General features: G+C 38.9%; 1 protein-coding gene across 12 annotated transcripts in view; it reads left to right on the forward strand.

The window, feature by feature from the left end:
• ARMC2 (armadillo repeat containing 2) overlaps positions 1-13,036 on the forward strand; it is a 64,536-nt gene that overhangs the window by 40,705 nt on the left and 10,795 nt on the right. For all 12 annotated transcript variants that reach the window (XM_063389761.1, XM_063389768.1, XM_063389769.1 and 9 more), the window contains one exon: positions 12,081-12,396. In XM_063389761.1, coding sequence (XP_063245831.1) covers positions 12,081-12,396 — 316 coding nt within the window. The remainder of the gene's footprint in view (positions 1-12,080; positions 12,397-13,036) is intronic.

Raw genomic sequence — 13,036 nt, forward strand, 5'->3', positions numbered from 1 at the left:
TTTTCCAGGGGGATGTGGGCAGTCCAATCAGTGATCAGCTTTTCTGCTGGCACCTGGGTTGGTCACTCGGAGGTTTGGACACGCCTCTGAGGACACAAAGAGTTAAAAGCAGGAGTCTGGGGGGCTCGGCCTCTTTTTCAGATCCTGGTTTCAGCAGAGGGACGTGTGAGGCCTCCTTCCCCTGCCCGGCCACGAGGCTGGGTGGGGGAGGGGAAACACGTGGTCGGCTCAGGTAAGCCGGAGCCCCGGGGGGGGGAGAAGAGAAGGGACAGGACTGGAACTGAGCTGCCCCATCCAGGATGGAGGGGTGGAAAACTGTGGAAGTGCCTTCTGTGTGTGCTCACCCCCTCCTCCCCCCCAAACTCCGGGAGAAGTTGCCCAGCCACGTGGGGGGTTGCGGAGCCTGGGAGTGCCTCAGCCTGCACCCTGCCGAGAAGAAACTGTTAACCCTTGCTTGGCAGAAAGAAACTTTTCTTAGACATTGATTCTCATGACTGGTGGTTTTCGGAGAGAGGGCAGCGGCCTGGGACCGAGATGATAAAGCATGATTGGAAGGAACTCGATGGAAGAATGAGAGGAGTAGCCTTGGAGCTGGACTTTTCTTGCATAATGTCAGCCATGGACTGAACTTGAGTCTCTTTTGAACATAAACTGCATTTTTGGGTAGATGCAGCTGCCCCTTGCTTTTGCTACAGTGACTGGCACTTGAAGAGTTGGAGCGAGCAGAGAAGAGAGGGGGAGGGTGAGGTGGTGCCCTCTGCCCTCAGGGCAGACCTGCTCCTGGAACCCTGGCCCCTGGGTGAAAAGGGGGAGAGCTCGGCATGCAGCATCCTTAAAAAGCCCTGTATGTAGTTTTGGCCTATGAGACAGCGGTGAGAGCGCTGGACATAGGAAAAGGAGAGTGTCACCTTAGCAGACTTCTCCGGGCGGTGCTATAGGTGACATGGAAACACATAAGGGGTGGACCCGTGTTTTCTGAGGAACAGTCTGTGGTGCGAGAGAGACTCCTCTCTCCCTTGCTGAATTGAAGATTAGTTTTTTTGAGTGGTGATTGTTTGATTTAAAACCCAAAGGTTGGTCTGTGAAAAGTGATGGGTGGGGAGGTAGAAACTGGGAGAAGAAATGTTCTAAGAAGTTTTTATTTCTGTCTGTGTGTGTGTTTAAGAGTATCTTTGTCCCTGTTCTTATGTAATTAATAAAGTTTTGGTGGGTTTTTTTGTTTTCAAGATTTAAGCCTGCTCTGCTCTGTTCCTGATCACATCCCACAGGAGTTGTTAGAGAAAAAAACATATATTCATGGGTGCACTAACATCTGGCCAGTGCTAACCCATGACAGATGTTCATGTAGAAATAAATGTTTAGACTTTGTCAAAATGCCATGTATTATGAAGTAAAATTCTGAGTGTAGTTGCTGCCAACTTTATTAGAACTCCAAGGGTGTTGCTCTATTGTCCTGTTGTATGCCAATGATCTTTCTTATGTTTACTGGAGCACTGGGCTCTTAGAGTTTGGTGCAGGATCCCAGTCTTACAGTTTGATGCATTGGTAAGAGTGGAGTGCCCTATATAGGGGAAATTACTCAGCTCTGTTGCCAGGTAAGTTTTAAGAAGAAAATAAATTTTATCTAAAGTATAGATGTTTTAAGCTGGAACAAGGTTTCAAAACATAGGATATTAAATTACATTAAGATCAGGCTTAAAAGTATGGAACTTTCTTGGCTGGTCCAGCGTCTAAATTAGATTGAGATCATTTAATTATGCTACACAATTTATCCCAGGGTTAGTAATTCTTGGAGATTTGTTGGAAGGAGCTCTTTTGTGCTGCTGTCATTGAAGGGAGTTAATGAAGGTAGCTAGATTGGCTATGCTGAACAATATTCTTTCTCCTGCCAAATACAAAAATAATTAGTTCTTTTCCTGTTTACCAGCATCCCTGTTTTCTGTGATAATGCACTTGGAAGAGGAACAAAGATTAAGTTGTTTCTCTTCTTTTAAATATCTGCGGATTAACACTTCTGTAGTATATCTGAGTATTTCTAGGTTCAGGCTGCTCTTGTGTAGTTTAGTCTTCAAAGACAGTTTAGTAAATTGCTATGTAAATAACATGAAAAATGTCAAAGGCATTCTATTTTCCTAGATTTATAGTTGTTCTTCTGTGTAACCATTGTATTAAAAACTCAACAAATTATGGAACCGAGAATAACAATCTTTAATTAAGTAGCACCTTTCTCCTAAACTTAATCTGGCATTTTAAGGGTAGATTTTCTATGTCCCTGAGATAGTAGCTTTGTGTCATAATGAGTTGTAGGCTCACAACTACCTCAAATTGTTTGTTATTTTTTAGTATTCAGAATTTAGCTTCTTATTTGTCTATTTAGTGGTCCTAAAATACATCTTTCTTCACAAGGTTAGCATTGCATTTTGTGTTGATTTGTCAGTTGTTTTATCAAAATACAAATGACTAAAGAAGTAGCTTGTGTAATAAAAAAACCTTAGCTATTACATTGTGTTTATTATATATGCAATCTCTTCAGAATGATTATTTCTTACTGCAGTTTTGAAACAAGCATGCAATTGTCAGTTGTCAGCTTAGTGAAGCCCTGCAGAAACAAAAAGAACATGGATAATGTAATGCACCACTCTTTCTGTAGTGTATAATAAAAACTTGAGCTGTGAGGAGTGCAAATGTTTTTCCTGAGGTGTAGTTGGCACTGCTCATCTTTTTCTTTTTGAAATGCCCACAGCTAGTGAGTTACAGTGTGACTGTATGTGATATGTGTTGCAAAGAAATGAAGTAACAGCAGTGTTACTTCAGCAGTGTGAGTGAAATTGTCTGCTGGGAGGAATCAAAGAGAAGGAAAAATCATCATTATTAAAGCATTAACAGTCTTCAGGACTAAAAACTGATACGTGAAGAAAGGAAGTGTGTGTGTGTGTGCGCGTGTGTGCGCACGTCCATGTTCTTCTGAGTTTTCAGGTGGCAAATTTTGTGGGATCAGGTTTTTCACTGGCAGTCATAGCAGCTAGAAGCATCTAGGGGGGAAAATAGAGGAAAACCAGCATTGAAACTTTCTCAAGGTCTATCATAACCGTGACTTTAAAGATAAGTATTAAATACTATGAAAACAAAAGTGGGGGCACTGGAAATAGGATTAATGACTTGCACCCACACCACACACTGAATTCCTCAGCTGCAACCCGAATAGTCTCTGTTCTTTGCTCCACACCGCAGTTACAGCTCTTCTCCATTTTTTTTTTCTCAGCTGATACTCTCTCTTGGGGCAAAGAGTCAGAAAGAATGGAAGGGTAATGATTCAACTCTATGAGACAGACTTCTGGGGAAACTGAGTTGGCAAGACTTAATAATAAAAACCATGTGTCATAGTCTTAGGTAGGGATACAGAAGACTGGAAAAGCTGAATCTTCAGGGTAGGACTGGGGAAGTCAACTGGGCTTTTACACACATCTGAAGTATGTGTTCATGGTTGGCTTTGAACCTTACTTGTGTAGAGTAACAAAAAGAATCCTTGGTGGTTGCCACATGCTGTCAAAACCGTCAGAGGTGTTTGTGTAGAGACAATCCTCTGTCTTGCAGGATAAGCTTTGCATGACTCTGTTTCTAGTCAGCATTGCAGACTTTCGCTCATCCCAGGGAATCTTGGCAGGGTTCTGTTCCACTTTCCCACATCATTATCATCTCTAAGCTTTCTAGATAAACTGCATAAAGAGTGACTTTCTCAGGCTGTGGTTAATGTCACAAGTCACAAGCAGGCCATGCTTTTGGAACAGGGACATTGCCTAAGTAGGACAGTAGCTTCTGTCAATAAGTCTGGCACTACCTGAGCTTAGGTGGTATTTTGGGGCCCTGCCAGCATCCGTGCAATGTTTTATCAGTTAGGAGTCTGTTTTCAATCCTAGGAGCACAAACACAGGGTGTGATACTAAAATTTGTATAGAAGCAATCTTATGCCTGTTGTATAGAAAGGTCCCCTTACACTTTAGCGTAGCCTAATTTTGAAATTGGGAAGCATTTGTTTAACAATCTGGTATTTTTGGATGCAGTAATTGCCTATTCAGCAGAATAATAATTACATTGGATCACATGAACAGTTCATCTGGTCTGCTCTTGATACTCGGCAATGGTGAGGTTCAGATGTCTAGAGGACAGTAAAAATGGAGCAGGCATATATGATGCTTCCTGTATGTACTTATCAAACCTCCAGCTCTTTCCAGTTTGGAAACACCCCCAGCCAGCTGTGTATGAGATAAACCACAGCTGACTTATTTTGTATGAAATTCTACAGTCTCTTTTCTACCCCAGATAAACTTTTAATGTGTTAAAGATCCATTGACAAGGAGTTGCATAGCAAACAATTCTTTTTGCCTGTTTTGAATTTGGCCTTTACAGTCTTTATTTGATGCCTTCTGGTTCTTGTATTGCAAATGTGGTGAAGCCCTCTGTTTGTTTCACACCTCCCTTGATTTTCTAGATGTTTATCCTGCCCTCTTAAAGTTACCTCTTTTCCATGCTGAAGAGTCCTTGCTTACTTAGCCCTTTCTGACAGAGAGCTTGTTCCATCCCATGATGTATCCATGTTGCTTTTCTCATAAAAAGCATTCATTTCCAATCCTGATTCCTGTCTTTTTTTGAGAGGAGGAAACCAGAACACAGCACTTAAGATGTGGCCATATCATAGATTTATGCCTGCATAAATTTATTTCTCAGTAATTCCCAATACTTTATTTACTTTCTTGATCTGTGATCATTAAACTCTGTCATTAACTCTAAGATTGCTCTATAGGTGGTTATGGTTGGTTTAAAGGTTGTAATTTTATTCATGAAGGTATGCTTGCTCTGTTCTTTTCTACAGATCCTTTCATGTTTAAATTCCTGCATTTAAATTTCATCTGCTATTTTATTACCAACTGACTCAATTATTTTTCTGCTCTTCAGTCAGCCTTCATATTTGGTACTTTGAATATCATAGTGAAATCAGTACATTCTTCCATATCACTGCTCCTGCCCATTTTCTGTGTTTATGGACAAATTGAATACAACAGATGCCAGCACAAAACCTTGGAAATTCCACTGGTCATATTCCACCATTGCAGAAACTGCTAATTTACTCTGTTCTACATCCTCTAATCATTTAACTATACCAAGACATCCTCCCTTACAGCAGGACTCTTTAGTTTCACTAGGATTTTGGTGAGTGACTTTGTTAAAAGTCTCCTGGAAAGTCACGTGGGTGGTATCAAATGGGTCTTTTTTATGCATGTTTGTTAATCCCTTCATAGAACTCAGTTAATGCGTAAGTCAGAAATTACTAGTCTTAAAGCTGATTGTGTTTATCTGGCTGTCCACTCATTTTTTTGTTCTTTTCATTTTGGTCTCTACTAATTTATCTGATCCAGACACCAGACTTGATTCTCACTTGGAATCTTTTCATGTTTGTTACAGTTTTAGGAGGTTGTATAGTGCTGTTAGTAATTAAGCTACTTAATTGATTAGTTCTTTTAGAACTGTTGGATAATTATCCACTCCTGGTGATTGGTTGGTGTTTGTTTTCTCAGTTTGTTCCTTAAAGTTGTTTGTGATTGCCTCAGTTTTGGACAGATGGCTGTGATGAGCCTTCCCTGGAGAATGCTGTCGCATTGAGATCTCCCAGTTGCTTCCAGAGTGGGCATGAATCAGTGCAAAGAACTCATTTAGCTTCTCTGCAATGACATTTTCTTCTCTCAGTGCTCCTGTTTTATCCTGATCATCAATTAGTTCTGCAGATTCTGGCAAACTTCCCAGTCCTGATACGTTTGAAAAGATTTGTTACCATTTTTGCATCTCTTGCATCAGCTAGAACTGAACTCATTTTAAATTATAATTTGCATACTGCTTTACCTGGTTGATTTAGCAGTCAGTTTGTCAGAAAAAAATCATTAAATGAAGAGATGTTGCCCTTGTCATCGTCTCTAAGGACATGTCCACATTTATCAGGTTCACTGTGCCTGGGTCTTCCCAGCTTCCTTCCCAAATGCATCTACCAGGTAGCAGCTCCCAAATCAGCTTATTGTCTTCTGTAAGCAAACAGGCTTTTGCTTGTGAGACTTGCTCGTGTCTCCCTCAAAGAAAAAACCTTGTTTCAGGGCTGTTGAATGTCCTTTTTGCTCTTAGGAGTGCTGCTGTGCGGAAAGTTGTCGCAGGTGAGGCCTCTAACTGCAGGGAATTTTCCCACTGTGTTTCTGGCTTTATTGATTAGGCAGAGGCTTATCTGCCTGCAGTGGCTGGTCTTTCTGGCTGGTGTTTTGGTTGCTTTATGGATCACTCTGTGATAAGCTCCCAGGAACCCACCATTTCAGTCAGTCATAAAACATAAGTCATGTAATGCCCAAAAGCAACCACAGGCTCTTCCTTATACAATGTAGTGCTGCACCTGTGTTTAGTTCAGGTACACGTTTGCCTTTTAAATACTTCAGGACTGTTACTGGTATTCTGCTGAGTGCCATCACAGTCCCTGAGATACCAAAGGGCTTTTCCATTAACATTGTTACTAGGGACGATGGTGTCTTCCTGTGTCCACTGCTTGCGTCTAAATAAGTGGTTATCAGTGCTGACCCAAGTGTTCTTTGTGTTTTGGTTACTCACTTTTTCCTCTGTGCCACCATCCCTCAGTTGGGCTGCGGACAGTTGTTTGTGTGACAGCACCAATACATCATGTCAGAGGACTGACCCAGGTTCCAATAACCCTAAACTGAAAAAAAAGAACCCCAGTCCTATCCTGGTTATCATCTGCGTTGCTTTCCTGTCTAGTTTGTTGAACAGCCACACAAATGTTTCTTTGACAGCAAATACTGAGGCAGCAAGGAGGGAGAGGAAAGAAACTCTGTATGGAGAGGAGATTGAGTGCTGTTTATGCCACTGTTGTGCTAAAATGCTTGTCAAGGTAACCCTACAAGAACTTGCATCAACAATGTGGTTCTTTTCTCCTACATTTACTAGTACATATTTTCAGTTGTATTTCTCCTCAGCTTATAATAGTTTCCTCACATTATAATAGTTTTTAGGATAATTTAAAAAAGGGAAATGATCTTTAAAGGAGGTTATCATTAATATAATTGATCATTAAAGAGCAAAAAATACAAGATTTTTCTCCAGTGTTTTGTGTGTGTACTTATATATTTATAACTGATCAATCATTCTCTCTGAATTCGTTTCTTTTTGTTTTTGTTTTTTTTCTGAGAAGGAAGTAGCAATTCTAGGATAGATATTCTGACAACTCTGAAGGAATTTCCCTGCTGATAAATGTGAATAACTACAGAAGGTCACTCTTTCCCTACAGTACGATTTCTGACAGTGTGCTGAGCTGAAAAGTGTATGTGCATCTTCCTAATGCTTTCGTTGTGATTTTTTTTTTTTTTTTGGCTGAAAGAAAAGGCAAAAATGTTACGAGAAGTGCAGAATATTTGATCTGTACACTGAGTGTAAAATTATCAGAAATGCACTGTTCAAAGTTTGTAATGAAGCAGTCTTCATTGGCAAGTATCATACAACTGAGTGTATGTAATTACTAGATAGGTAAACAATAGAATGTCAATAATAATAAGATATTACTGCTTCGTGAGACACACTGTTATTAAAATATGTTATTGTAGTTTTTGATCTAATTTCTCTAAATGATGCTGAAAGCTTGGAAACACCTCTAAAAAAAGCTAAGAGTTACTAGAGTTAAAATGCCTCAAGGAAATTAATTTATCCATGACAAAGGTCAAACCATTAGCAAGCTGCCTATTAATAGGATCTGCACAAGGAAGATGTTTCTGTTAGTAGACCAATCCTTAATCTAGAAAAAAAAAGAGCTGATAAGAAATAGGGGCTGAAGCTGTTCAAATTTAAAGTACTAATAAGAATAAAGATTTTAACCAGAGAGATCAGCAGTCATTGGAGCAATACCATGGAGGATATGGTTTTCAACTTTTTTTTTAAAGTTTTAATTAATTTAATTTCTGAAATACTGTTTTTTTAGAGAGCCTGCACAGCTTTTCATCAAATACTGGTTTTTAGTGCCAGTGTGCTTGCTTTTGTTCTTTACCTTTCCCAGGTCTTCAAGTGTCCATAAACAAACCTAAGCACAAGTTCTTGATTGCTGAAATTTACTAAGTGCAAATGAACCCTTTTCTGAAAAGTTTAGCTGAACAGATCAGATTTTGGGATGTAGAAATTATTGGGTAGGGTCCTATGGTGTGAATGCACAGAAGTATAATTACATTTTACTAATGTTCTCTCGTTCTCCTCAAATTCATTAATACTTGGGGGGGAAGGAGGTTCTTTTTACTGACAAAGTACTCCCTGCTTGTCACTGTGGCAAAACTTCTCCTCTCTGCTCCTTATTTCACATTCCTCAGTCAAGAGGTTGCCTATTCGGTTTTGATACTTCCAGGGTTTTCTGCACCACTGCCCTCTCTCCCTTTTTTTATTCTTTAAATTGAGTTTCATGTTGTGACAGCTGTCATTTTTGGGTTTGAACAGAAATTTTCCCAGCTAGAATGTCACTTCAAGATGAATCTCTACTCTATTTGGAAGAGATTTGCTCCGGGTTAGTATAACTACAGTAATTTTACCTACAAGTAGACTATCAGACCCTGCAAAGAAAACTCCAGATCTTTCTTTCCCATGTGCATAATAAGGCGAAATACAAATTTGGAAGTGAAGTGTGAATTAGATTTGAATGAGAAGCAGGCCAGGTGGTAGAATTTTGACTAACTCTACTGAAATTTGTCTAACAGGGAAAGCAGATTTCATTTACAGCTGATGATTCAATAGGAACTGAGCTGCTGGCATCTGACCTTTTGTTTTGTACCATCCCCCTCATTCTGAGGCTCCAGACACCAAATAAAGTAACAACAGGTACTTGGCCAGCATTCAGAGGTTCTAGATTGGACTGTCCTTCCTTATTGATCTTGTTTTAGTTAGAAACTACTGACCTAATTTGCTTTCCTTCCATACTGATAAGGAGGCCTGTACAGTCTGTACCTGTGCTCATCATGCTTACACTGAAGGGCAGGTGAACTTTAATTGCCAAGATAAACTGCTGTCAGGTTCTGTGACTCAGCAGGTACATGGGGCAGTGCAAGGAAGTGAGTTTTAGAAGTAGATAAGCAAAAAAATCTTTCATATCCATGATGATCGAATGTTGATGTTTTAGTTGCCAGAAGAATAAGAGTTAAATGCTGATGGAGTATGTAGCGCCATTACCACCTCAAAACCCAACATATTGCAGTTTCTTCACAGATAGGAAGCGAAGAAAATGATCTTCTCAAGCTTTTCTTGATTTGTTTGTTCAAGTTTATTTGTGTAACTGAAGCTGTGTGCTCTCGTATATAGCCTTCCACTCAGGTTTGAATACACTCTGTGTTCATCATGTCTCACATGAGTGCCTCACTATAAAAAAGATTAAATAACTGAGTGTAATTATTGTCTTTAATCTAGTTTGTCTTTAGTGCAATGCATGTTTAAACTTCCATATTATATAAATTGATCTGATACACATAATTTTTCTGTAAGTGTGAAAGAATGTCCGAAATTCCATATGCAGTTGATAATCCAAACATGTGGAAATGCACAGTAATCTCTATGATATTGATTTTTTACTACGTACAGAAAGGTGCTAGATACAGAAAGGCCCGTGGGCCTTGCACAGGTTTAATCTTGCAAGCACTTTCAAAATATCACGTAGCTTTGCATGTATTTTTTTACACAGCCATTCTAAGATTGTGTTTCTTACTCTTGCAGTCCTTACCCGTGAGCACTTGAAGAAATATAGCCAAAAATCATGCAAACCCTTGAGCATTGTACTACTCAGGAGAAGTTGTACAGCTTTCCTCTTTGACTTTGCTAGTTAAATTTTCACTGGAAGATAATGAAACTTTGGTACTATTCTATTAAAGCCGGATGTGCTTAGCTAAAAAAGAAGTATTTTATAAGTTTGTTTTGCTGGGCTGTAGGTGGAAAGCACAGCTGAGATCACACTTCTCAAAATATCAGTTGATTGCTGTGCGGTACCTGTTTGTCTCTTTCCTGATTGGGTAGAGCTGTTGCTGGGCTGATATCATTTTGACCAAAATTAGAAAGTCAATATAAACGAGTCAAACTAGACTGCCTGCTTTTTTCAGTTCTCTCTTCTGATTCATCAGTTGTTTGTTTCAAATTTTTACAGCCTTTGTGAGTTGGGTGTTGTGCTACCAAAGGTGAAAGCTCTTAGTGGTTAGTCATTAAGAATATTCATAAAAAATTGTCTTGATGACATTTAGATCCTAACAAAAATATGATGCCTATTTAAAAAAAACAAGTGGAAGTGGGTCCTACAGAATGATATTATTAAGTACATGGATGTGAAAAACATTTCCTCACTTAGAAGACTGCTGCTTCTCATGTTCAGGTATAGAATTCATCTTCTTGAGAAGATGTTATTGCCAGTGTCTTGTGGCAGAGGCTTAAGACCTGAAACTTACTGATGAAGGCATGTTAGACTGTGCCTGGTTAACGTATATTACTAATAACAGGGAGGGTTAGAATATGTGTAAATATGACTATATTTGAAGAACAACAGTGTATGAATTGTTAAGCAAAATTCTAGGTTATTGCAAGTACAGCAGATTAGCAGCTAAAGGTAGATGGTTCTCATGTACTTGAAGAAATGCTGTTGCTTTACCTGCACCATTAAGCTAAAGCTGCAGACTTTTTAAAAAATGAGTAGGTTTTGATGTGAGTGACAGAGGGAAATGTTTTAAATAGTTTAAACTTGAGTTACTTTAGACTTTCAGAATTTATTTTTTTCTTGTCACATAGGGATGGGTAAGAAAAAGATGGGGATGTTGGTGAATGCCATTGAGTTAGGATCCACTAGTCTTGCCACTGAAAGGTTGTATCTCAGTATGTACAGAATGAAGGCCAGGTTAGAAAGTGCTTTAGGGGAGAGCAACTTGGTTAAATCATGAGATCTCAAGATACCTTAGAAAACTAGGAAGTGTAGGTCTCATTCAGCAATGGTAAAAATAAAAGGGTAGGAAGAGCACGTAAAATGAGAAAAAAAAAAGCCAACAGAACACAATATGAGGTGCAACTACAAAGGGACATAAAAAGAAAACTTTTTATAGTACAGTGAGAAGACAACAAGGAAATAATTGCTTTGGTGTTCAGAAGAAGGTGAGCATTATTGACAGATACCACTGTGAATAGTGAAGTGTGAAATGCCTTTCTTTTTTTTCTTCTTTTTCTGAAAGTATGACCAAATGAATAATCTCTACTTCAGCTTGGATTCTTTTATCACTAAAAAACAAGCTGAAGCATATTAAATGTTGTCAAACCAGCTGAGGAAATTTACCTTTTGGTGTTTACAAAAGGACAGAAAGGAGGATCTCAGTCTCTGGGATTCTTGAAAAGCTATGAAGAATTGTAAGGTTGTAGGGTGCCTGTTTTTTAAAAGGAGAAAGAAGAGGAACTGGAGAATGACAGACCAATCAATTTAGATTATATTTCTGGTAAAAATCTGGAACAAATAATTCAACCCTCTGTAAACAGTTAGAGTGAACAACAAAATGAATAAAATCTAATTTGGATTTAACAGTAACAAATCAAGGGGAAGGAGTTTAACTTCTACAGTGGTTACCAGGCCTAGAAAAGGAAAGGTTGTGGTCTCTGCACGTCACAGCTGACACTTGCTTACTTGAAAGATTAGTAAATTCTGGCCCATATGATTATTGTAGTTATATAAAGTGTGGTTTTAAGAAGTTTTAAGATTACTGTGGGCTTGGTAAAAATAGATGACCTATACTAAGTATATCCCATTAGTAATTACTCCAGTGCTATACTAGTTCTGTCAGATGTTTTTGATTTCTTCTGTAAATCAGATTATGAAAGTTGGTAGCATAAAAAATTATTTCTGGTTGCTGTGTTTGGCATTCCTTCAGTTGTTCTGGATGTGCTATTATCTGAGTTGGGAAGCAAATGAAGTATTATCTTCTTTTTAAGCAGCTGCCACCTTCTGATATTTCCCACGTAACATGGTTTGTTTATTTATTTTTTTACAGGATTTGGTTGTCTGTATCATCTTCATCCTTGGTAATTTAACAGCAAAGAATGACCAGTCACGGGAGCAATTTTTTCAAGAAAAAGAAAGCGTTAGCACCTTGATATCATTGTTCCAAACCTACTGTGAACTTGATTTGAGTGCACCGACATGGCACCATGATAGAGAAGGAAAAAACCACCTAAAGTATCCTTCAGAAGCAGAAGATGTTCTGATAAAACTGATAAGAGTGCTGGCCAATCTCTCCATTCACCCTAGAGTAGGCGCAGCTCTGGCAGCTGCCCATCCTGTTGTAGGATTACTTGTGACAGTACTAGGTAATAAAAGTTGTGTTGTGTTTGTTATCTTCCTTCAGCCTACAGAGAGTTTAGAACTTTCCATTGCAAAAAAACCCCCAAAGTCTGATAGGCTGATATTCATAAACTGTTTTGTGTAGAAGGCTTGCTTGAGACAGTGAAAGCATTGCTACTTTGGTACTGACTTTTCAGTATCTGGGGAAAGATGTTGTAGAAGTCTTTAATTCAGTGATCGGATTTGCAGATAGGATCATTAAAGATAGGAAAACAAACTACCTCACTGAGAGGTAATATATAAGGAAAGTTTGTTCTTATCAGGTGCTGTATAGATGTGTGGTTTGGTTTGGGGTTTTTTTTAAGGTTTGGGTTTTTGTTTTTAACGTTTGCACTTTTTGTGACTGTTTTGGATTAAGTATTATTTCTGTTCTCTGCACCCATAACTTTCATCCTCTTCAAATAATTTTCTCTTACTTTTTTCTTCTTTTTCAGTCTTCCAACCTTTTATCTCTTTCAGATGGAAGAGAGTGTCTCCCTCCAAATGGAGGGTTAGGACTGCAGTTCCTTTACCACTTACTGATCCCCTTGTAAATCTAATTACAGACCAGGGCTGGTCTCCCCATAACAGAGTTTAACTGAGACAAGATGCATCTTAAACAGCTCG

The sequence above is a fragment of the Prinia subflava genome, chromosome 2 (assembly GCF_021018805.1).
Source record: "Prinia subflava isolate CZ2003 ecotype Zambia chromosome 2, Cam_Psub_1.2, whole genome shotgun sequence".
NCBI lineage: Eukaryota > Metazoa > Chordata > Aves > Passeriformes > Cisticolidae > Prinia > Prinia subflava.